Here is a 26,715-nt window from a genome sequence, read left to right on the forward strand (position 1 = left end):
TCACCCACAGAAAAGAAAAAGCCAACATGGATAGGGGAGAAGAGAAGAAAGAAGAAAAAAAAAAATATTTTCCTAGCAGAAGCAGGGAAGAATTAACACTGTTGTACAAAGCAACAGAAAGATACTATTTGGAATACTGTCCAGAATTCCAGCAATATTCCTTTTTCTTGAACACACACACAATAAAGAGCTACCCAGTTGGATGGAAGAAGTCTTGCTTTGGAAAGAAGGCCAGAAAAAAATTATTTACCTTGTTAAAAGGTAATACAACAGCTGCCTACAAATATGTCAGTGGAGTAAACACCAGAAAGAATCAAGAGCTAAGAACAACACTGTCACAAGCTATACAGATATTAATGAATTAATCAATGCTGGAAATCAGAATGCATGTATATATTAGAGAAGCAAGTGTTAAGACTTCCTTTTTTCTACCCATGGCTATAAAACATGCAAGTCAGTGTGTGAGCTATTCAACCTCTGATTTCACCTTAGAAGAGCAGTTCAATAGCTACCTGTATTTACAAAGAACACATAAATTATGACTAGTAGAAAAATACTTGTATTTATTAGGGTTCAAATTCATGGGTTGAAGGCTTACACCAAAGAGGATTTAAAAAAAAAAATTATGAACACAACTACTTTTATTTACTCACTAAAAAAGTAGAAACAACAAATGGGGGGGAGGGGAATCAATAGGAAGCATTTATGTATGTTAAATCCTCCAAAAGCCTTGTCTTCGTAAGAAAGTTGATGGCTGCAATTTCCAGAGGCAAGAGAATAAAGAAGTCCTCAATTATCACTCAGCTGTAACTACAGAATATAATTCTGAATTTGTGTCAGGCAAGTCGTTTACACCTAATCTGATTCCCTGAATAAAAATACTGTATTCATTTATGACCGACTTGAGCACAGAAAGTTTTGCTAAGGGTATGCCCTATATCATAATCAACTTCTTAACTCAGTTTGCCTAAACCAAGCCAACTTACTCAAGATTAAAAACACAGAGTGAAATGGACCTTTAGTTTTTACAAGAACAACCACACTCCAGACATGGATTTGAAAAGCCAAACCAGGTACGACATTTAAGTACCTTTTCAATGCTATTAGGAAAACTAGCGAACTGGCTGACCGAACCTATGAACAAACTTTTTACTTTTTCAAGAATAAGGTCATTCTCCATTAAAGGAATTGGGGGGAAAAAGGATAAATCTATACATCAGAAACTGCATACTTCACTCCCTTATATCTTTTTCTAACAGCTAAACCTCTTCATTCTAATCTGAACGTTTCTATCTTTCACTTCAGCTATCTATCTTTAGATTTAGCTAAATATAAAATCTAAGATATTCTCCTAGTTAAAAATAGTATGCCTTAGAGGCAGGTCATCCCGTAACTTCCTCCTGCCTCCCCCCAAAAAAAAACACAATTCCAGGACTGAACTTTTTAAAATGTTCTTGTGCTGCCTTAACACTTTCTAAGCTTTTTCCAACTTACTACAGCAGATAAAAAAAGAAAAACCTAATGACATCAGAAATGGTCAAAATTCAGCTAGCAGTATCTCCAACTGACAATGCTAGAAAGGGTTGAATCCATGCAATAGTATGTACTTTATTTTAGTCTGCTGCACAGAAGGACAAATTTTGATGGAACAAAGAGTAAAATTTCAAAAATACACACTAAACTAGGATCTGAAGGCCATCCTTAATCTACACAAGGCTCTAACCTGTATCATTTTGGAAAACATGGTGAGACTGGGCTTCCGAGTAGCCAGATTTCACCTGTTCAAAATTACACAATATAGCACTTTATCCTCAAATCGACAGATAGCCAAAGTTTATGAAAAAGTACTTTTATTTTTCACCTGAAGCTCATTACACAATAGTCTTCCCTAGTCCTCAATTTAAATCTCTGCAAAAAAACTAGAAGAAAACATTGTAAAGTATGACAGGCTTAATGTTATTACAAACACCACATTACAAACAAATTTGCAAAGAATTAAAGAATTACAGTGATACTGAAACTAGATTTCCAATGCCTTTCATACTTAAGCTTTCTAAATAATTTGAATTCATTTCAAGTTTCAAAAATCAAATATGAAACATTAACAATGAGAAATGAGAAAGCGAAAATAAAGTTTTTCAATGAAAAGATTTTCTGAAACTGGTAAGAAACCTCTGTTTTTATTACATCACCAGAAAAGCATATACCATGAATGCTCAGATCAGTACTTAGAGAGCTATTTTGTCTTTTGTGTGGTTTTCAACACATACTTTTGCCATATTAACTCTTCCACAGCATAATGTCCAATAATTATTTTTTTTAAAACTAAAGCTTGTATTTGGATTAGACTTTAGGTAATCCCAATGTTACTAGTAAAAGTATCACTGGCCAGTATATAATCACTCACATAGATATATTTGCAAAGAAACATTCCTTTAATAATTATGGTATTACCTGAATAAATTGTTTTCCATCTATTAGCATTTGCATTTTACAGTTTCTCAACTTTTGCTGCAGTATGTTTAAAGACCAAATTTAAAATAAGTATTTTGTTGTACTCTCTCTCTCTATACATATATCTTTTCCTAAAGTGTAGTTAACAGCTTTAACTCATGTATGCAAGTCTTTCACACAATTTTATTTTTTAAACTATCTTAAATTAAACATCTACTAAACTATTCTTTAAACTATTTTTACTTACTGTAAAAAAGAACTACATAGACAAGTGCCTGTGCTAAAATGTTTAAGTGAAAAAGTAGATATATAAATATATTAAAATAATATACACAAAAAGATACAGAATTATACACTAAAGAATGTATGGCAAACAAAAATGGGGGGAAGGGGGGAAGGGAGGGACAGGATGGGGGGACTGGCAACAAGCATTCTCAATGCTATGTAAATGCCCAAAGAAAGTTGTTAGCAGTAGGGCAAGCGACAGTGACAAAATCTGTTTATTACTTACTGGCAGAAGCATACCTTGCACAATGAAAGCTGATCTGGTAACATTCATAAAAAATGAAATCCACCTTCTTAAAATAAAAATTACCCCAAAACATTTAACACTGGATTTTAAGACGACGGAAGAAATTAACACAACATGGGTTATTACTGCTTTTCTTGAAAGCCAAGAGAACGTTTACTGTTTCTACTTTTGATTATGCAGCCAGCATAGCCTAATGCTAATTTACTATCACAATAACGGCAGTAATAAAGTGTGTGTGTCATATACTAAATATCCATGCACATATGCAAGTGAATTTTTCAAAACATTTATGAAACAAATGAAATTTAGCTTTTGGAACAATTATTAAGAGGTTTTGGCACTGTATGAAACCTTTCTCCCTAACTTTAGTCTCTTACTTGCCATTTTAAATGGCACTTCTCAGCTGGAGACACATCATTAAACTGCACTTGGGAATAGAAAACTACGGCATTTAAAGCATGAGAATGCAACTTGTTCAGAGCCACTGAAAGGTGAATTCAACTACTGTTAAAACAACAATTCCATTTGCTAACCAATTGTATCAGCGTAATCAGTGTCCATAAAAGTTAAAAGGTAAGTCAAGAAGAGCAAGGTATTAAAACATTGTCCTGTAGTAGAAATGGAGTCTATGGAGATAAACAAGCAACCTGAGAGACCCTTCCCTATACAGCAGAAGAAAGACAAAATTGCAGAAAATTGGGGGGGGGGGGGCAAGGGGATGTTGGAGGGGGAACCTCACAAGCCAACTAGTAACTACTGCTGAGGAACTGCTATTAAACTGGAAGCTTATTGGCAAGTAGCTATTTCATCAGGTAGTTCGGCTTCCACCAGACTTGAAAAGCCTGATCCAATTCAAACCTCTTGCTGCTAACACTTTAACAAATATAAAGATGCACTGAAGAGCTTAATGCTACAATATCTACATGGGGGGGACACGGACGGACATTAACTGTACGACTAGTATGACTGAAACACAGTGTTAGTATTAGTTCATTCACGAATCAAGATACAGCCTTAAATACATAGTTAAAAAAAATAATAAGAAAATCAGAAATCTAACCCTGAGTATTCGTTATATTCAACTCAGACTACCAAAAAAGCCCCATTCTGTAACAGCCGTTGCACTGATGTAAGCGCTCTTTGGCTCTCCACTAAGGAGAAGAAAAATCCAGTTTGCATATGACATCTGTTGTCCATTTCTAAACAAAATCTCATCTCTACAAATGGCATTCAAAACATTATTCTCCCATCTACATATGATACTAGAGTCTAAACATAATTGATACATAAACCACATCCCTGTTGCACAGACTTCCTTCAATTGAGCATACATCAAGTTGTTGAATGCTTAAGAGTTGACAAAGCCTCTAAATGGCCATTAACTAAATAACTTGGGTCCCTGGCATTTTTAGTTAGAAACTCCTATTTATTAAACACAGAAATAGAAATCTATATATAAGCAACGGAATGAAGTACAATGTACACAAGGCATACTGTAAGTCCGTGGCATTCAATCATTCAAGCTATGAAGGTTCAATACTCCCAAGTAGTTTTTGCAGAAAAACTGATCTTGAAGTTCAGCATAACTCCTAGCAATTCTTGAAAACATATTTTAATAAGATTTCATCCTAGAGGTGTTTTTCTCCACAAACAATTTTTTTATTTTTTGAGAAATACATTAATATGGCCTAAAGTGTTCTGAGGCCAAAGATACATAATTTACCTTAAAAATATATGAAGCCTTTATTTTAGATGTGTGATTTTCCTTTAAAATAACCTTCTTTCATATTCACACAGTTTCCTAATACAGAAATGTAACTATGTGGCTATGGGCAAAGATTTTGCATAAAACAAAAAGTTGCTTTCACCTATTATTTCCTGGAAAGAAGGGGAAAAAAAATGTTAAAAATTCATCACAAGACACTGATTATAAATCCCTGCATATCTGCAGTAGTGAAATAATTGATAAATAAACATCCTTTCTGCAGAAGTCAATCTCTGTTTCAGAACTGTCAGTACACACCAACAAGCAACTAAAAAGTAAATGCTTAGGCTTTCTTGAAACACTTATTTCATCCTCCAATACAATCAGTTTATACATTAAGGACAAGAGGCTTGCTAACAGTACTGTTCATTGTTGTTGCTAATATAGAAAGCACTTCTTGTTTCACATTAGCGAAATATATAAAATTTAACGTTAACAATAATTAGAACATAGGACACATATCCACACAGGAAATACCTGACCAAGAGAAAAGCAATGGAATTTTGAAGATACCTAGTTTACAATTGTGGATTACGACCAGACAGAAAGATTAAATATTGCAGTGGCTACTGAACACAATCATCTGCATAAAACAACCAGCTAAGGAAACCACAGACAACCACAAATTGGGAGGGTATAACAGAGACGATTGTGGTTTTGTTTCTGAGGTTCTTTACTTAAATACATATACCCAGCCTGATGTCACAGATAGAGGAGACCTTTGGTATGATCCAGTGACAAACTTTTCCACAAGTGCCAAAAGGTTCCCAATACAAGAAAAACAGGACCTTTGTTTCAGTACAGACATCTTCAAAAGTTCAAGCTAAAGATAAAATCTAGCATTTAAAATGTTTGAGAGAAAGAACAAAAATGGAGATACTACACTCAAAAATAAGACAAAAACATGATGAATGTGAAGTTCTCTGAAGTCTGCATTTGTTAACCTTAAAATTAAAGGCTACCTGTTCAGTGTTAATTATGCTTGTTTGGTGGTGGGGGGGGGGGGGGTTGTTGTTGACTTGCGGGGGGGCAGCAGGGAGTGCGTTCTGCAAGACTTTGTACTTCAGAGTACTTTACACCCCATTATCCTTGCCATGCTAGGCCACTAGTACATTGTGGAAGTCCCACCACTTGAACTAAAGCATTAACGAGCAGTAATAGGTGGATCTTTACTACGGACACAGGCCGTATGCAAAGGAAAATCTTGACCAATCAATAGTAAGACTATCCTATAGTACAAAGAATACTGCCTATTAGGAATTTGAGCTTAAATAAGTAAACATGTTCAAGCAATTAAAAAATAAACTACACAGCTTTTAACTGGCACATGTGCACATAGGCTGCACCTCTGCTTCAAAACTCACTGAGCAAGTTTTCTAAGCAACTATGAGAACACGCTTACCATATGGTATAGTGGCTGTTCAACGTTGCACGGTCCAAAATTAACACACTACCCTTTGGCCCTTAAAATATGTAAAAATACTATGGCTAGAGTGACATGCAACCGAAGTGGAACCAAAATGAATTACCATGGCATAGTGATGCAGACAGAAATTATCTAAATTAATAATAATAGACACATTTTATTTCTCCCATTCCAAGGTTTTCTGAGGGGTTTGGGGTTTTTTTGAAGTTTTTAATTTACAAAAAGATATATTGTTCAGGCATTCAGAGCATTAAAATTTAGTTCATCCCCATGCCCATGTATATCTGTAGAAAAATGTAAATTATAGTCTATTATTAAATTATTATACTTTCCAACCACACATGCTGTACTTCTTCAAATATTCCCAATTACTATTAATTGTAATCAAGTTGCAAACTTCAAAAGTAAATTACCTGTGTTTAGGCATCATTAATGTTAACTAATAACCAATTTTACTTAAATGTGTCATCAAAAACAGCACATCTACGTTTATTGCCCAAGTTAAACACAGCACTTGAAATATTATTAGCTTGTATGCCTCAGTGCTAAGTATTCTGTTAATACAATGAATTACCTCCGAAGTCACTGATAACATTCCCTACTAATGAATTAAAAACAAGATCAAGATTAATAGTATCGTTTAAAGCTCCAGGAGTTGGTGAGCTCAGTTGCAAAATAATTTTTGAAATGTTTTTACTGGTTGAACTCAAACACACAAATGTGTACAATGAAATTGGTGGCAGCCAAAAAAACCTGCCAATTCTTCTGCTTCAATCCCTTGTCTTTGACAAGCCAATTTTCATAAAACTTTTACCAACATCTTTCCCTTTTTATCTACATTCCTTAATTTTTTTTTTTCTGCGTATGTGTATTTCAGCAACATAGTCATGGCATGAGCATCTTCATACATGTAACAGTTCCTAAAACTTCCATTAAGCAGTCCTCCACCTGAAAACAAAAAAGCCTTACAAGAAGTTTGACATAAAAGTAACCCATCACAGTGGAAATACCTTTCTAGTTCTTAAAGAGAAGGTACTTTTTTTCTTAGATTTAAAATCTGCAGAATAAGCAACGGCAGTTACGTGTTTACTGAACATACAGCACTGAAAGGTCAATAAAGTTATTTATGTACAATCATTTACAATGTGCATAACTAATGTCTTTAAAAACATCCAGAGTAAAAAATATTTTATAAATATCCTGGCTTCAGCTCTAGTTTCTCAGAATCTGGTTACCAAACCATATTTTAGTCATTGTCTGCTGTGCATCAACACGAAAAAAATTAATTCACAAATCTTCAAAAGGGTTATGCTCTCCAAAGAGATCGGAACCAAACAAGTTTATGATAGAAAATAAGAATAGACTTTGACAGTATTTTCAGAAAAGCTAAAGGAAAACACTAGCAGTAGTCCAAGCAGTAGTAGAAGGCCTGTGGTTCTGACAATGTAACTTTAACATATCAATGTCTGCTGCTGCCAAAAAGCTCAGAAACATCTAACATCAAAAAGAAAACTTCTTAGAAAAGCTTAGGTATTTGCTGACCTGGAACCTTACAAGCTGTCCCCCCTTGCAACAAATTCTGATCTAATAGATGGGATTATTCCCTCAGTGTTTACAGAATGATGTTCTGCCATACTGCTCAAACTAATTCAGGAAAAAAAAAAATTCTTGTGTATTTAAATATAAATGCTTAGCCAAAATGAACTTCCACAACAATAAGGACAATAACCAAATTATGTCCAAACCAGGAGATACAAGGGTTCAGAATTAAGTGGTAAAAGAACTCACATGGAAGTCATCCTCAATTATCAAAGTCTAACTTTAAGATAGTTCTTTTACTAAAGACCCACAAAGTACTTAAGACAGTAACCTGACTTGTAGTTAATGTTAATATACTGTCAATTTCCTTTCATCTATACAGTCTTGAAGACAGATACTGATGACAAAGCTGTTTAGAAAATGCTCAAGGATCAGGCCTTGTATTTTGAGCAATGTCCTTTGGACAACAGTCCAACGTGCTAGTATTTTCCTTAATTCCACACTGTTTATCAAATTACCAGTGGTTCAAATAATCAGTAAGAATGCAAACCACATGTTTGTCCAACAATTTTGCAAGTTTCACAAAAAAATAGGGAGGGATTCATATCACCTTATAGGGCAGAGAAAGCATGCATCTTTCATGCCTTTCTCTGACTAAGGAAGAGAATTAGAGCAAGAGTATTCATGAAAGCATTACAGTACTATACTATTCTAACTGAATGGCAGCTGAATACCAAAAAAACCTCATGGAACTGTTACCACGATAAAAGGGTAGGATGGTAATTTTTAAAAACCTCATCTCCAGTCTCACCCCTAAAGACACAGCCCCCAGTTCTACCAAAAATACCCACTTCAATGAAAAGGTAATTTTTATTTTTTTTTGTTTGTTTGTTTTACAACTTAGGCAATTTGGTTTAGGTTCATATTTCAATAGCAGAGATTTAGAAAAAAATGAGGCTGTGACTCACAAGTTTTTGCTCTAAGTTTAGGCCTGCTAGGGCACTGCTGGTGACAACTGGTTTTTTGATTGTGTATACTTTTACCAATAAGGCTCAGAGGATTACAAAGACAAACTTTGTCTTCTGTTCATCTAGGTATATGTTTGGAAAAATATCATGGGATCTGATGTTGAAAGTATCAAGGTCAAAACCAGAATACTCCAGAAAACAATGACCAGGTCTCAAAATCATGACACTTCCAAACTCTAGGAATGAAAGGGCAAGAACAAGTATTAGTTTTAAGAGTTACAGAGTAGGCTGACTTCTACATCATGTCTCCTTTACAAAGAACTTAATCAATGATTACAGATTCGCTTAAGCCTAGAAAATCTGAGGAAGATTCATCACTACCATGTCTTGGCTACAGCAAAAAAAGCTCTGTTCACAAAAGTTTTAAATTCTTCTAAAGAGAAAAGTAACAACAGAACTTCAGCAAAATGAGGACATTAATTTGGACATAAAAATATACTTGAACTCATCTGGCTTCAGGAGTTGGGTACAGAAAAATTAACATATGGGTTTCCATTTCAGATCTGATTACTTCTGAGCCTACAATCCGAGCTTGTAAACTGTGCAAGTCTGGAAGAAGTACTTCCAGGCTCACAATAAACAAGACAGCTATGGGAGGATATATTCAGAAATAACACTGAATTTCTATTTAGCTGTGGAATTAGCCTACTCTACAGGTTTTTCTTTATCCTATTTAACAAAGACAGGCAAGCAGGAGAGAAATTTGAACACAATCCCAAGAAAGTACTTAAAAACAAACAAAAAACCCCAAACCAAACTAGCCCCCTTTCCACTGACCTCTATAGAGAATGACTTGAATTGTAATACTGCATTCAGATTGGGGTTTTTTGTTTGGGATTATTTTTCCACCAACCTTCTTTATGTACTACAGAATTAATATGAAAACTGATACTACAGGAACCAGGCCACTACTCAGACCACTTGTTGCTTGTTAGTGAGATTGTTTCTGAGAAGTCATTTATGGTTCTGGATGCCTAGAGATGTATCAAGAGGTCTTACTTGTATAAAATTTAAAGAATGAATTCATTTGAAAAACTCTCTCACAAATGCTTATCCTTTGGTAACAAAAAACAAACAAACAACAACCAAAAAACCCCAACACAAAACCCAAACCCTAAATCAGCTTAAAAAGGGGGGGAAACAAAAACAAGGTGGGGAAGAGAATCTGTATTTGTTAGATACATCAAACTCCCCAAGTCCACATAATGGAATCAAAGCACTCTTTTCCGTTTTAAGAACTTTGAGGAGAAAAGGATTTCTATTTAAAGTTTGAGGCTTCTTAGACAAGCTTCTGTATTTTTTCTTCTGAAAACTCAAAATTATAACAATTCTTATTTCAATTTTTTTCCCTTTAGCTTTTAATTTTTTTCCCCTTGATAAATTGACTTTCATTTAGTTTTCCTGAACTAAAAGTTTCTCTGAAAATATATGGAAAGTTTGATAACATTCAGGACTTTGTCCTGGTAACAGTGCTCTCCCTCCCACTGCCCAAATCCAACTTTCACACATACAACCCAAATTCCTTTTCATTCTAGTTTGTCATTTAAGCAAAGCAAACTGCTAAAACACTAATATCCAGGACTGCAGAGGACATCAAGAAAATGAAAACAAGAAAAGAGATCTCTTTCAGAACCAAAAGGAAAAGCAGGGGAGATAAACAAACGTTCTGGGGTTCTAAAATGACTATGAATGCACTACACTGCATTTTTTTCTCTCTTCCAAAGAAGTATCATCTCTTCACCTTTGGTTATAGAACTGCCAATGGAAGAGGTTCTCCTCTCTTCTGCCACCACACTCCTCCACCCCACATTGCACTAAATCTAGCAATTGTGCAGCCACGTTACTGATCAGTAAGTTGCTCCAAAGGAAAACTACACTTTTTGGCAGTAGTTTAATGCTGGATTAGCTCATGCTGCAAGTGTATGAACACTCCAACACAGAGAGCGGAGCAGAAACATGTGGAGTTGGGGTTTTTTTATCCGTTTGTGCTAAGGATGTAGGATGAAAAAGCACCAAACTACCTATTCTGGCAACAGCTGCCACCACAACGCCCTAAACGTAACATGAAATTGCACCCCAAATACCAATCTTTTACTACTAGATTAAAAGGAAAAAGTCTGCTCCTAATATCAGCGACTACACTGCTCAACACATAAATATTGAAAAATTGATCAGGCATGTTAAAGCACTGCACCAGGCTACTATTTGGAGAGCCCAGCAACACTCTGATGCCATGAACCAATTCCTCCACATCCCTGAGGAAATAAAAAATATGCGGGGGGGGGGGGGGGGGGGGGGAGGGGGAAGAAAAACCAGAAAAAGCAAGACCTCTGAAGTGAGCCCTCCAAAGGAACTCTAATCCACATTCAACATACAGAAGGCATTAACTGCAATAGAAGGCATTCTAGTATGTGCCAATTCACGAAAAGCCTTTCTATCTAGCATCACCAGAATTTGACTGAAGAACAACCACGCTCACTTTGCACTGATATTCTGAGATTCTACCGCTGCGATCTCAGACTGAAGTAGTAAAGTGAAGTTTCTTGCTTTAGCAGTCTAAACCAGAACAGAGCAAAACTCGGTTTTCCTGAGTCCATACTATATTATGAAACTGGCACAGCGTTCTTCCCTGTAATGCCCAGACTCACAGATGTCTACGTGTGAAAAAGCTGATGTCATACAGGAGTTGTTAAGCTGTTTACCTTTGCTTGGTAGTTGTGATTCCTTACTTTGGAGGCAGCTGTACTTTTTCATCCCATCACCCACTAACAATTCAGTGTACAGACATCTGAAAGTTGCCTCTTGTTTTATGGGATTATTCTTCTCAGATACCCAAGGTTTGTAAGTATATACAAGGTCACTACAGTCTAATGCATGCCAACAGTTTACCCCTTTATAGCACAACAGATTCTTGTTTCAGTGTTCTCCCCTTGTAAACAGGAAATGAGTCCAAGTATAAATGATAGATTTCTCCTTTGAAAGGGCATCACTTACCAGTAACTACCATGCTGCTCATGTTAGAGTTCGGGCTATTGAGTACACTGCCTGAAAGAAGTTCGTCAGATCCTCTCTAAAAAGAAAGAGACAGTAAGAGATTTTTTTTCCTCTATTTTGTGATTTTTAAAGATGATATTAAAAATGTCAGTTTGACAGGGAAAACCTTTAGAAGAACTTAAGCAAGCATAACCAAACCTATGCAGATTTGGCAGACTTCCTCTTTTCAGATAAGCGCAACAACTTGAAATCTAAGTAAAGCAGTATATTTACAAGGCAAACTTTGAAATAAGAGCAGCTTAAGCACAGTTGTTTCACCCACCACTGAAATGTAGCCACCTCCAGACACAATGAGAACTGCTGAACAATAATTTTGTCCAGCATTTCAAGTTAAAATATTATAAATAAATATAGCGTATTTCAATAACATTTAAATTAACTTATTACTTTTATATTTTAATATACTTACATATTAAATTATTATACCTAGCTGAAACTACAAGGGAAATCTATACAAATAGGAATATGGAGTTTAGTTCAATTCTAACACCTCTATTTAGAAAAAAAAATTGTCTTCATAGGAAATTATCAATTTTCATTTTGGTGACATCCATTTGTCCTGTAAAACACAATTTAGGGCAGGGAATTACATCTTCATTGTAATTCTTAAAACATGACAGATATCAATTAAATGGTCTTTTTGAAAACGACTTGAAAGTGGACTGCAAAAATCAGAGGAGGGTTTATATTGAAAACATGCAAGATAATCTTTTCCTCTCAAATTATTTGCAAGATGGGCATTTGACATAGCTGAAGAGGCTTTTGCTTCTTTTCATTCCTTTTTTTTTTTTACCCCCCAGCCCCTTCTATCCCTCAAGACTTCATCTCTCAAAAAGCCCCCAAAATATTTAGGTGATCTTTCATTAAAAAAATATTTTAGAAGGGAATAAACCTGACATCCTTTGAAGATTATCTTAAATTTCTTATTGGTTCTTTCCCCACTTCAAAAGTATTTTCCCAGTACCCTTAACACTAATCCAGGTCACTGCTAAAATGGAAATGAGGAAAGAAAACAGTTACTACCCATCTTTATAAAAATAAATGTTTTTAATTTTGTTGTGGACACTACAATAGAATCTCAAGAATAGTTAGTTAATATGTTTTACAGGGCACCTCAATGCTGCATACTAAATTAACCTGAGGATATCACCTTTCTAGGCAGCATGGTTGCAAGATGCATAAAATCAAACCTTTACTGTTTTACCATAGTGCACTGTATGTGTGCCCATACACAAGACAGTATGTTAAAGTTTGTTTAATCCACAGCTGAAATCCAGTAACTCTTAAAAATAGTATATATGTGTATGCACACATAGAGCCATTAAAGTTTACTTAGTTTTCAACATCAGGTCTGAAGAATCTTTATACAGTTTATGGAATACTCTAAGCTCTTAAGGATACATAGCAATCAACAAAGCTGTGCCTATCAAATCAACAACAGATTTCCTTTAAAATTCAGTAATGCCTAATACCAAGATTAGGTAGGACCATGAGAATGACCACGTCTTGTCCTTCTCAATGCAAGAACAGATCTCTAATCAGATATAACTAAGGAAAAATTTAGCTGGACAAAACTGAGAAACAAGTTAGAGAAGTTATGGCAACTTTCCATTATTCTAACTACATTGCTTTCTACTGCAAATACAATACACTAACCCAGGCACTCAGTATAAGTTGAAATATAAACATTCCTTCTTTCTCTTTCATGTTCTATTTTTCTAACATAACATTTACATGGGTAGAATATTGCAAAGGTCAACATTACTAGCAGTATTAGTTCACTCAGTGATAACTGCAGTTATTTCTGCTCACAGCTATCCACCTAGTCTTGCTTGGAAGCCCTTGCCTGTAGCCCAGACAGCTCAACTGAATACGCAGAAGTAGCAGCAGAGACTGACTCAATTCACAGTCAGGCATATTAAGATAATTCAGCAGCAATTTTTTTTCCTTAATATGCCAGACATTAATTTGCAATGGTACAACAGTTACTATGTAAACAGCTGAAGCATCCCCAGTACCAAATGAATGTTCTTCCCAAAATCTGCAGGAACTTTACAGCTCTAAAATACCTCAAATTTGAGTTGTCTTCAGCTTCAAAAAGTTACTTACATCAGCAACTGCTGATTAGTAGAACGCAGGAGTGATTACATAAACTTCTGGTTCCTAGTAAATCATGCTTTCAAAAAGCTGTTAATTTCTTAATCCACAGCAGAAAAATCCAAAATGAGCACAAATTACTCAATAGAGTGGATATTCAGTTACTGTATTTGTTTTTCATGAACAGTTAAAAGAGTTTGCATTTTGAAATATACCGTTTTGCATTTCATGAATACATTCAGAGTCAATCACAAGATTTTGTCATTACACTTGAAAAAGTTTTAACAGTTTTGCTTCAGAAGAACAAGTAAATGTAGAATTTATGATACATGCCAATATAGGAATTCACATTTGTTTTATTCTCATAAATCAGTGTTCACAAATCTGATTCACAAATGTACAGGTTCGTATGTGGAACGTTCTTCCAGCTCACCATGAAATCACAGATGTATAGCAAACCTCTGCTAACTCACTCCCACACATACTTTCCAAGCTTTTGGTACGACAAAGATATCTCTTACTGTGTGAGTAATCATCTTATTAGAGATAGATGGTTATTTTTCCTTATTGGTTCTTAAACAGCCTAGACACCTCTGGTACTTCATTCGGTATGTAACTTTAAAACCAGCTATACAGCAAAAAACACATGATGTACAGAGAGCAGTTAAATTACAAAATCAAAAGCAGTAACTGCCTGGTAATTGTCATTTACTCCAAAAGGGTTATCTTAAGATGACACTTGTCTAGTAAAGCAATTTGATATAAGCATTTCAAGTAAGCCAATGCATACTCTTAGACTGACACTACTATGTGACACAAGCACCTCCTGAATTACAGCATAGACAAAAATACTTATTTTACTTACATTTATTCAGCAGAGATAAGACTTTATTCAATTTGTGGTTTGGGGTGCTTGGCTTTGTTTTTACGTGCATCTTGTTTTAGAGGGTGCTAAGCCAAAAAGGACTGGCATCTTGCTTCAAGGGCAAAGCTCTTCACCATTCTGCTATCTCACACACGAATTTCAGAATTACAGCCCATGTCCCAAGCATCTTGAGCATTCGCTAGTCTTATTCTCAAGCACGCCAGTTCTGCTAGTCAAATCATGCAAGGCAAAAAAACCTTTAAACTAATTTACGTAAATTCTATTGAGTGTTTCAGAGATAAGGAAACTAAACTCATCTTTGAAGAACATAGCGAATCAGATTCAGTGAAGAATGGAAGATCCAAGAGCAATGTTCACTTAACTCTTTTGTCCATCTGTGTAAACTGCTGTGTTCTAAAGAATCAAAGCAAGTTTGCGATTGTATAATGAGACTGAAGATCACAAACACATAGATCACAGAAATGGCCAAATCTAGGTAAAAATAACAAACAAACAAAAAACACCGCAATGATTTTATTTTGTTATAGAGTGCAAAGGGAAGTTTCCTGTAATAGCAACATGGTAGAGACTAATTGAATATCCATTTTAGCATGAGGGAAGGAGATCATAAAGGACAAAATAAGAAGTACAAAATGCTATTATACTATTAATAGGTCATCTTCTGACAGCTAGTCCTCAATAGCACAAGTTTTCAATTTCTATTCTATTTCATTTCTATTCCTACCAATGTCAAGAAGAACATTAATCTATCTTAATCTTCCATAAAAGCTAAACCACTAACTATTCAGATCAGCGATCTCTAAAACATTTCTTCATGAAACTAGCATCTGCCAAAATACTATTACACAAAATAAACAAGGGAATTGCCAAACAAACTTCTTGCAGTGAGTGAACCTCAAATTTCTTGCAGAGTCAATACTGTCCTTTCAATGAAGCCCATGTTATCACACCCTTGCCTCCATGACAGCATTTCCATCCATGGTGTGAAAAGAGCATGTTAATGTATGGCTTCAACCAACGGAATTACGTAAAACTGACATGTAGGATCACTTTCAGAAAAAGATGAAAAACACACCAACTCAGAACCTTGAATACGTATTTCAGAGAAACTTAAAAATTATATATACAAAAACTATTTGATATACTGTAAACTGAAGATACCACTTCGATATTTCAGTTAATTTCTCTAAGTGAATATATTTATTGTATATACTCTGTCTCTTCTACAAATTACAAAATAAATTACACAAAGGGAAAGAAAAATCCCCTAGCTTAGCAAATTAATCTCCAAGCTCCTTGCTTTAACAGTCATAGCTCACTCAGAATCCCCCACTACACAAGCTGGATTTACGTAGCAGGATTTCAGATCCGCCCTCCCCCCCCCCCCCCAAACCAGACTAGTATAAAGCTTCATGCTATCACAGGTTATATTAAGTAGCTATGTAATTTCAGGATGTCATTATAGTCATGCTATCCTTCCCAGGTAATAAGAAATATACTATTTAGAACTCTTTGCCAACTATTTTCCTCACATTCCAGATAGGGCTTAAAATATTTCAAAACATTCCCCAAATTTTATTACATCCAAGGTAAAAAACACCCAAAGAGTAACAACTTTACCTTGAGAGTTACCAAAGAGGTTTAGTCTTTTAAGCATCAAAGTACTTTCTGACAACTGTTTATGAAAGATAAACATTATCAGCTCTTTCCCAGTAATTCAGGGCTATGGAGACTGATCAGAAGTTATGGCTGAACCTAACATAACAAACTGAGTGTATTACAGAAGGCTTATTAGAAACATGTGTATGTGCACTACAATACTACAAGAATACTAAACCAGTAGTACTAGAAACAGTAAACAAGTGACAAAACCGCACTTTATTAAAAAGTCAACAGCATCACTTAAAATCACTAGAAGATATAAAGAATACACTCAAAGATATTGAAAAATACATTTTCTGACAAATCCTCTCATTTGTGATATTCAGATTTGCTGATATTCTAAACCTCTCTCAAGAACAGGATGCTTTTGCCCCCACCACTTCCCTCTCTTCCCCCCTCCTCCCCCAGATGAAAGAGAAAAGGAGAACTTTAGCTGCACTGCGCATTTACCACAGTCATTCTCAGCCTACAGGCATGAATTTCCCAAGGGGTATGACAAGCCAGGAGACAGTTCTCATGGTTTAAAGAAGTCTAACAGCATTGTAAAACACTTCATTTCTAACAACATCTGGGAACAATTTAAAAGAAAGAGCCAGAAACCTGACTGTATGGGAGAGGGATAAAAGCATATGAGAATTCCAACCTAGACAGTAAACATTCCCCTCTAACAGATACACACTTGTAAACACACTGCTTCAATATTCAATGTCTGAATTAACTTTGGGGACTGGATGTTGGAAACAACAAGACAACACACTTTAAACCCTCAAACACAGCATTTATAAACTTCATTCAGTTTACATGCAATGGATCAGAACTTAATGATTGCTTCATTTTTACAAGACACATTTTTAATTAAACACTGTATAAATACACCCTCGCATACTCTTTAGTGAAGAAGAAATACTTGACCTTATGCTCTGACTATACACACTACTGTCAAAACACAGAATCCAAATTACCTATTGAATAGACTGTTACACCTCACATGTATAGGATCACAGAAGACTCATTCAGCACAGGACAAGTGAAGTCCAAATATACAATCCAATAGAAATACCATGCATGTTCATAGGTATTTTACAAAGCATACAGTTTAAACTATAAGCTTGTTATCACTTCATTAGAACCTTACATACAAGGAGTACATCTACTTGATTACTTACTTTTTTTAAAGACTACACTATTTAACTGTATTAGCATGAAATCTTATCAAATAAGGCCATGAACTCCGTGGGTGCTTAACAACTGACTTATAACATCACTTGCTTTTAATTCAGTATGAAGTTAACCGGATACAGTATGACCACCTTTCCATACTTGCTCTCTGTATTCTCTTTTTTCCCTGTTTCAATTCTTTTTCATGCTGTCCTCAGCCAACCATATACTGTTTATATATACTAACAACTAACTTCACCATTTTTACACTCATATTTTTTCAGTAAGAAAGGATCTAGGAGAAAATTAAGCTTTTATTCTTTTTTTCTTGCAACTATATACATGGTATATGCCATGTACCTAATTTATGAAAGCACACAAAGTTTGTAGAAATTGAGGGAGAGTGATCAAGGGAATCTGAAAAGTCTTTAAGACTGGAAGGAGACAAGTCTCAATTCCCCTGAAAAGCCTCCAGGTTCTCAAAATACAATGTGGAAAAGAACCAAATTTCTCAAAGCATCTGAAGATGGACTATTAAACCAGAAAGCTGAAGAGTAAAGAACCAAATCTCCACTTAAACCATGCCACCCAGACTCATTTGGAAACCTTCAGACTTTCAATTGTAATGAAAGACTGCAGGCAAGAGTCTAGCCCAATACCAGTCAATGCGTCAAAGAGCCAGGAGGAAGTACACAAACAAGATAATTTATTCCGGTATTTCAGACTTTCCATTTGCCTTTTACCAGGAAAGAAAGTGTTACACTCTGAAGCAGCTGTACATAACTGCTAATAAATTAGAATAGGTGAGAACAACTCACTAGAGCTACCATCTGTATGTGTTCTTAGCTTTCTGGTTAGAGAATGATGGCACCTAGATGTACAGATTTGGTCCTTCAGTAGCAGTTTCTACATCTCAAAAAAAGATCCACAAGGAAGGTATTTTCTACTTGGTTCTCTGCTATTTCACAATAATAAATTAAAAGCACTAGTGCTATTTTGTCTATAACTCAATACTCATGTTACACATTCACAGAAAAACTGATTTTATGAGAAGCTAAAAACAGCTGTATATACTTCCAGCTGTAAAAAATACCCAAACCTTTAAATCAAACATCACAGTCCCGTTAACAGCTTGTGAAACCACAACCTCATTTGAACCAACTACCATCAAAAGGAACAGTCCTACCTTCTCCCTGGCCCCAGCAACTTGTTCCTATTCTGTCCTCCCCAATTCTATATTGCTACAAGCATTTATGCAACCACACCCTTTGGTACAAATCTGACTAAAAATGTGTAACTCACTGTTGCGTCAGCTTAGCTTTATCCTGGTTAAGTTCCCAGTAGAGGTTTGTGAAGTGGCTATCTAAACATTTGTTGCACAAGCATTACAGTGACAGAGAAAACTGGAATGCAGCTTGATTTATTGTGAAAATATGGCCTGAAGCTCTAAGAAATGGGAAAGGTATTTTCATGCTTGTATTGTCTCATATGTTTCAGATGGTGCAGGGGATCAGATTTCTTTTCCTACAACCCCCTCAATTAAGATGCAAATATAGGTGTTCTGTTACAAATGAAAAATAGGTGATTTCCAATTAGCGACAGACATCAGAACATAGCAAATAGGTATACTAAGCCTTCCTTACATTGATGCATACTTGCTACGGAGCACAAACTAATTTTCAACATTTTTCCTTTCTCTCCATTTTCAGCTCTCCTTATTTTTCCACATATATTACAGTGGCAGAACGAGCATTAAGGAAAAAACCAACAAAGTTACAAAGAAAAAAGACTTGGAGTAGACTGTTCTGGGAATAAATATGAAAGTCATTTCAAACAGGGTCAATTTACAGAAGTTACTGGTAAAAAGAGAGCAGATGCCCTTGGTGACAAAAAATAACTTCTTACAACGAAAGACATGTTCCCCATACCACTGCTGAAAAGACAAATCCATGTGCCAGTTCTAAACCTCTGAACATGGTCACACTTCATTTTTACTTCACTGCTAGAATGTTCTGCACATTTTTTGCTGTCTACTGTTGCTATGACTAAGTATTATTGAACACAAAAGCAGATTTAAAAACATTATCCTAGCTAACACAAAATTAAAACAGTTCCTCCAATTCACAAACAACCCATTTTTCTCATATCATTGGCCTTAGCAGGACTCTATCTAATCTACTAGCAATCTACTAGTAATAATATTAGACGTGCAAAGATAGCTCAAAACTATCATTCTAGTATTTAAAATACAACAAAACAGACCATCATATGGCATTTGTCTGTATGAATGAATCAGGTTTTTATCCTACCACTCCCTTCCTTTTGTTTAAGTATCTAGAATTATGACAGTGAAGGCAAAATAAATTTCAGAAAGAGAAGAAGAAACTGAAAGGAAAATGCTATTTAAATACATTTTCTTGTTTCTTAAGTTTAGTCTAAACTTATCTTCTGACAACTTGCTAGAATTTCTAACTGGCTTTTTTCTACACATATTTTCATTATACAATGCACAGTTCAAATAAAAAGTCACAATATATCCACAATATTTGTTTCCAGCACAAGGAAACTCTCAGTTATGAGTAGCAAAAAAGGGCCTACAATTTTGTAAGACATGAGATTACCCCTCAGAACTTGAGTTTAAAAAAAAAAGTGGACAATGCTTCAAGAGTACTTACAGACACTGCTACTTTGTGCTGTCTTCCTTTTCTCCATCAGCTCATATCTCTTCTGGTTTTAGTATGGGGGAAGGGCAGTAGCTATTATATTCCCCCATGTTAAATTTCAACAACCAGGAAAAAGGGGGGCTTTGTGACACATTACTGTTTGGAAAACTATTAGAAAGTACTAGGACAGTCCTTCTTAGCATCTTCTACCCAACCCTAACATAACCAACTAAATACACACCAAGAATTCCCTCTTCTTAAACATACTGCAAAGGCTCATGCGCTGACTTTTGGGGAAAAAGGCCATTCCCACATCTTTAAACATTACAAAACTATGTTTACAGAAATATATGAGTTTTCCCTTCTAGTTATAACTGGGGCTGTCCACACTTGGCAGCCAAAGCTCAGTTTTTGGCCAGCGTAGCCCAAAGCAGTGTGAACAACATCATAAATTCCCAAATTCTATGTACCAAATAAAGCATCCATGAAGAAATGACTGCTTCTTTCTTCCCATCAGGTAGAAGTACACCTCAGCCATTCTGAAATGTGCAATGCACATACACAAAATGAGTCACTCAATTGTTCAGGCCCCATTTACTGCACAGCTACACATGCCATCCAGGAGAAAGATGATACATTAGACTGAAGTGGCACACACTGAAATACAATAAAAGAGAACTATCACTTCAATATGCACCAAAAGTTCACAAGTTATTCCCTGCACCTGTGATGTATATTCTTCACACCACATTTTATACCCCGAAGATTCTTCTAATTACTCCTGAGAAAAGATACATTGTATACTTCTTACAGTCACTTCAACAGTTGAAAAAGGCTCTATCACTCCAAGTGCCAAATCAGTTTACTTATCCAGATTAAAGCATCATAACTGTAAAGAGAACACAAGACAGCAATTCAAACTACAATTATTAGATTCTGATACTCAAACCTATACAGCCAGTAAGCAATGAGAAGTTTGAGACTAGAAGCTAACTAGCAGGCTATTTCATTTTTAGTGACTAAGGACCTCATGTAATAAAAACAGAGCAACTGAGATGTACCTTTTCAAAACAAAAAAGCAAACATTTTATATAATATGGCAATTTTTAAAACTATGCATGAAGAAATCTGTAAATTTAAGATGTACAGCATTTCCTCAAGAAACTGAAAATTAAAAAAATCTATTAACTATGTAATATACTATCATTACTGGAATCCTTAGCTCTGTTATATTCAAAAATACACAAACTGCTTGTATACAACAGAGTTCACAAAGTAACAGCAGATGCAGAGCTAAAGCTCATTCTTCTTATATTATTTTTTAAATTGTAATGTAAGGCATGAACTCCATGCAGAGTAACATTTCTTTGCCTCCATGAATTTTAGGTAAGCAAAACAAGACGTTACAGGCCAAACCAAATATTATTGCATATGCACTTACAAGATGACTGGTTTTTGACATGTTCTAATGCTTTCAGAAATTAAAGCACGCTGCTGCTCTGACAGATTTTAGCTGGGAAGGTGCTCCCACTGCGTATTTTGAGTTGTGCAAATCCCCATATTTACTTTATGTAAACCAAGTTGTTTAAATAGTATTTGTCGTTTTTTCCACCTCCATTTTGAGTTTTATGTTTTCCTCGGCTTTTGGAGTTAATTTCTGGTGGTTAACACGTAAATAAAATCAAGATTGAACATTCGGCAGTTTGATAAACAAAAATGTTTTCATCAAATCAAATCATACAGCACAAATAAATGGTAACAGCTTCAAATTTAGCAGCCTCATTAGCAGGTAACTCTGAGACTATAAAACTGTTAATAAAACCTTATAAGCAAGCATTCCTTTTACTTTATACTCAACTTGCCCACATGCAGTCCCCAAAGCTCAAAAGCCCTTTTTTAATGCAAAGACAATTCCCAGACTACAGTAGTTAACTTCTACTATTACTTTTTTACGAATGGGTTTAAAAGTATAACTAACATGTTCACTTTTCTGTTGAAGAGAGAAACCAGCCAGACAACAGGTAACATAATTTTCAAATTTGTATTGACATGACTGATGATGATAAAATAAAGCAAATTTTCCAAACAGAAGGGTCATACGTCACAATCCCTTTCTCCAAGTATAACTGAATATATCACAAACATGCTGTATAACTGATCAGCATATATACAGTAGGTGCAAAATCTAAAGAAAGCATCAGGTCAAACAAATATCCTGTATAAGTTGATTTCACACAGGTAAATCCCTGCCCACTTCCCACGGCTATCCAGTCACTAGAAAAGCTGTGTCAAAAGAGCATTAAACCGCTGATGCAACTCCTTGGACTCAAAACTTGCTCCCTACACATTCCTAAAGCACCCCAAAGAAAAGGTAACAGCCAAGGAAAGGCCAGATGAATGTTCCCAGTTGTTTACATACCACCTATAGGTAAAGCATTCCTCAACTTTAAAACACCAGTTCATCAAGAGCAACGAACAGTCACCACATACCATAAAGGACAAATGTTGCACGTGGCCTTCCACAAAACATGACTGAAGCTAGCATTAGACTGCTACCCAAACTGCATGTATCAATTAGCAAGAAGTTCCATTTTCCATTCTGATTAGTATCTTGGATAATTACAGAAGCTCCAGAATACAATCCAGTTTCCTCCTCCCATATTTAACAGCCTTCTCCAGAAAGCCATCATCCTTTTTATTTATGCCTACTACTTCCATGCACAAATGGATTGTTTCCTTTTAAAATCCAGAGAATACGTCCATTTTTACAAGGCAAAGAGCATATCTTTCTGACACTTGCGTGCCTTTCCTTGTATTCGTTTTAATCACTACCTCTGATACACCTGTCTTGCCTTCTTTCTTATATTATATTCATAATGCAACTTCTACAATCAACAGAAAGAAGCAGTTATGTCATCTGAAGAGTCTTTATTTCATTGTCTGGCTAGTGTCTGAGAATATTGTTCCAAAATCGCTTACAACGTATTTCATAAGCGCTCAAATTCTCTTAAGATTCTAAGTCACTCGTAGTTAAGAACAAGAGAGATACTGAATCAATTTACTTCTCCTGAACTGAGAATGTCAGAATTTAAGGTACAAGCAATACATGGTCTACCTGAAATTGCTTCTTCATCAAACATGATTGAGGGCAATTTATAAATTGTTTTGCCCAAAAGTTATTCACATGGGGTAGATTACTTCTGAAAGACTTGACCTTCCTTAGGTATTCCTCCAAACTATTAAATACATTCCTAAAGCTTTAATCTGTTAACACTTTGTCCTCCCAGGCAACAGAGAAACAATCATGCCAGTTTGTACTTCTGATTGGGATTAGCTCCCACAGAAGTACTTTAATAACTACATTTTCCTCTCAATTCAGAGAGTGATTTTAAGCCTGTCTCCAATACTGCATGAGCATGTGGAGCCAGATGGGTCCAGAATCTGTATAACTGACTTCTTACAGCTCCTCCTAGAAGCAAGCTTGCTCAGAGACATAATACAGGTGCATCTCACAGAATAGCTGCTGTATCTACAGGCTAGCTGTATTATATAAGAACTAGTCCAAATCCAGCAGGACCAATAGTGAATCTGAGCCAAAGAGCTTTACTAGACAAAACCTGGCTTACCAAGCAGTTACCATAGAACAGCTTCAGGTGAAATGGCAGCTACATAGTACAGCTACAGAGTCCCTGGACAAATGTGGAGACTTAACTATATGCAGTAGAAAACTTCTACATTTCTACCACTGAAATAGAATTGCTTGCATGCATTCATTAACATAACCTGAAGTTCCCTTGTCCCATACATCTTTGCATTCTCGTTATTTCTCAGTTTGCTCCTACAAAGTACTGATCTAATTCCTGCAACAGATTTCAATACAAAAGTGAAATAAATAGTAAATTAACAACCATTTGGAAGCTCTTTCCTTGTTATACCAACTATGATAAATTCGTAACTGAACTTCAGTAATAAAAAGTAAAGCAAAGCAAACGCCCACTTCTCTGTCTACGTAACAAATTCTACCTCCCATATTTTTGTGTCCTATTACAGACAGTCACTTCTTTTTTAACTTCAATGGTAACTGTTTTGAGAAAAGGATGGGGGATGGGAGAGAGAAGAAAACATGTCTTTTACAGTCACCATGCAACAATGAGAAAGTGTTGTTTTGAAAAATAATCTGCAAAATTAAGCTTTAAAATAAGAAGCTGACACCACTACATTAATCTAGAACCACTGTTTAGAGTTCAGTGCCTAGAAAAGTCTTTTGTGTAGAGCCTCCAATTTACCTCTAGGGATTTTCAGTTAATAAAGCATATACTGCTGACTAAATATCAGCTGACAATGACTAGTTAAAAATCTTACAACTTGCAATTACTGATGCTCAAAGTAGTTCATTTTGTACCAACAGTTTGCCCCCTTATTTGCTAAGTGTACATCCTACCTTCACACCAACTGCAACATCAGTGACAATGCTGTAAAAAAAGAAAAAAAACAAGAACACAAGTCAACCAATTTATCCTCATAAAACCAACTTTTCAATGTATTGCAATGCCAAAATAACGAGGAATCAAACTGCCAACAGCTTCCCCAATCAAGAAAATATGTTCAAAGAACACAGCTGGACTGAGGGTAAGTACAAAAGAAACCTACAAGAGCCACTGAGCTCCCCCAGCTTGTAGGCTTCTCCAAAAGAGTCCAAAGTTTGAAGTAAACATTACTCCAAAGCAACACTGCCAGGAAATTTACTTAGGAAACTCAGGTTTCTGGACTATATGAGATCATAGGGTGAAAATAAAAGAATTCAAAGTAAGTACAGAACTTTTCTCACACACGCCTATTAACTAGACAGCTAGTTCAGCAACATAGCCTACCCCACAGATCTTCCTGCAGCACTAAGCAATGAACACATTTTTTGAAATTAGCTTGAAAAAAAAATGCACTGGCAAGTACACCTGTACAAAATGTAATGAAATCTAATGAAATTTAATAAGGTACACCTATACAAAACTCTGCAACAGGTATGTCAAGGTACATCTTTTTCTTAGAGGTTGTGACATCATAACTCACAGTGTGTAACGCAATCCCAAAAGAAACCTAAGTCCACACTAAAAATAATGAAAACAAAACATGAACATGTGAAAGCATTCCACAATGTAATACTCACTAATGACAAGGCTTCTCAGACAGGGTTTGTAACTCCCAACATTATAATCACAACTAACCATAAAAAGCCTTTAAAACTCTCAGTTGAAAAGTTATATGCTTAAAGCATACCAAAGAGATTGCTTCTCTGTTGAAGCAGAGTAAACAACTTAATAGGAAATTTGGAAGCTGGAAGACTTTACATTTACACTGACGAAGGCTGCAACCACCAGCCTCATTTTCCAGGTCCAACAGAAAGAAGGCCTTGTGTATAGTGCCTGCCCACCCCAGCTCCCGGCCAGGACCAAGGGCCCTCGCTGTCCCGTACGGCTGAGTCCTTCAAAACCTTCCCTTCTTTGGCTTTTACAGGCAGGCTCCAGGATACACAAAGGCATCTTTCTACCTGGGGAGGGGGGGAAGCCAGAGGGCTTATTAGGCAGTTTCTGAAAACAAAAGAGCTCGACATCTGGCTCCTGCCGGTATTGCTCCTCCCCTCCAGCCAGCTCCAAAACAAACCCGAGCCCTACAGAGCGCCCCTCCTCACCCCACGGCTGCGGGGGGTGGAGGGAGAAGGCAAAGGAGGGGGAGAAGGAGAGAACAAGAGGCTCTAGAGGGGACAGATGGGGGTAGATCGCCCTCCCGCTTTACAGCGAGATCCGGCGTCTCGGGCACTACACTAAGAAGGGGGCGGCCCAAAGCCCTCGGCAATTTAAACAGAAGACCCTACCGAAGGGCCCACATTACGGAAAGGCTGAGCCTCCTCTTCTCCCCCACCTCGCCCCATACTAGGCCTCAGGCTTCAGCTGTCCCGCGGCGGGAAGCCCGCCTGTCCCCACCGCCCCCGGGACAGCGGCCGCTCCCCACACCCTCGGAGACGCCCGCCCCCGACAGCCAGCCGCGGCGGGGAGCGAGCCGCCGGCACTGGGACAGGTCCCACCACCGACCGGCGGCACAACCGCGGCAGTGCCTTCGCCCCCACCGCCCCGGTCATTACTCACCCGTCCATCGCCGAGCAGGACAAAGCGCGGACAAGCGGGACAGACAGCCACGCAGGCAACGCGTACGAGGAGGCTGTGAGAAAATGGCGGCCTGGCCTGCACAAAAACCGCCGAACGTTGCCGAGTGCCGGATTCCGCTCCTCGTCCCTCGCCGCTACAGAGCATGCGCCAGCCGCCCGGGCATGCGCCGTCGACGCCGCTGAAGTTTTTGCCATCAGCTGCCCGGGCCAAGCCTGTCCCGCCTGGGGCGGAGAGCGGGGCGCGGCGGGGAGCGGCGGCGAGGTCCTCAGCCCCCGGGATCCGCCGTGTGG

General features: G+C 36.8%; 1 protein-coding gene across 2 annotated transcripts in view; it reads right to left on the bottom strand.

Annotated features, from left to right (window-relative positions):
• Positions 1-26,495, bottom strand: part of PTBP2 (polypyrimidine tract binding protein 2) — a 53,422-nt gene extending 26,927 nt beyond the window's left edge. For both annotated transcript variants that reach the window (XM_059822289.1, XM_059822288.1), the window contains exons 1-3: positions 26,405-26,495; positions 24,706-24,736; positions 11,739-11,814 (exon numbers count right to left, since the gene is read on the bottom strand). In XM_059822289.1, the coding sequence (XP_059678272.1) occupies positions 11,739-11,814; positions 24,706-24,736; positions 26,405-26,412 (115 nt within the window). In that variant the 5' untranslated portion in view covers positions 26,413-26,495. The remainder of the gene's footprint in view (positions 1-11,738; positions 11,815-24,705; positions 24,737-26,404) is intronic.
• Between the last annotated feature and the right edge of the window lie 220 nt (positions 26,496-26,715).

This window comes from Gavia stellata, chromosome 10 (genome assembly GCF_030936135.1).
Source record: "Gavia stellata isolate bGavSte3 chromosome 10, bGavSte3.hap2, whole genome shotgun sequence".
In the NCBI taxonomy this organism is placed as follows: domain Eukaryota; kingdom Metazoa; phylum Chordata; class Aves; order Gaviiformes; family Gaviidae; genus Gavia; species Gavia stellata.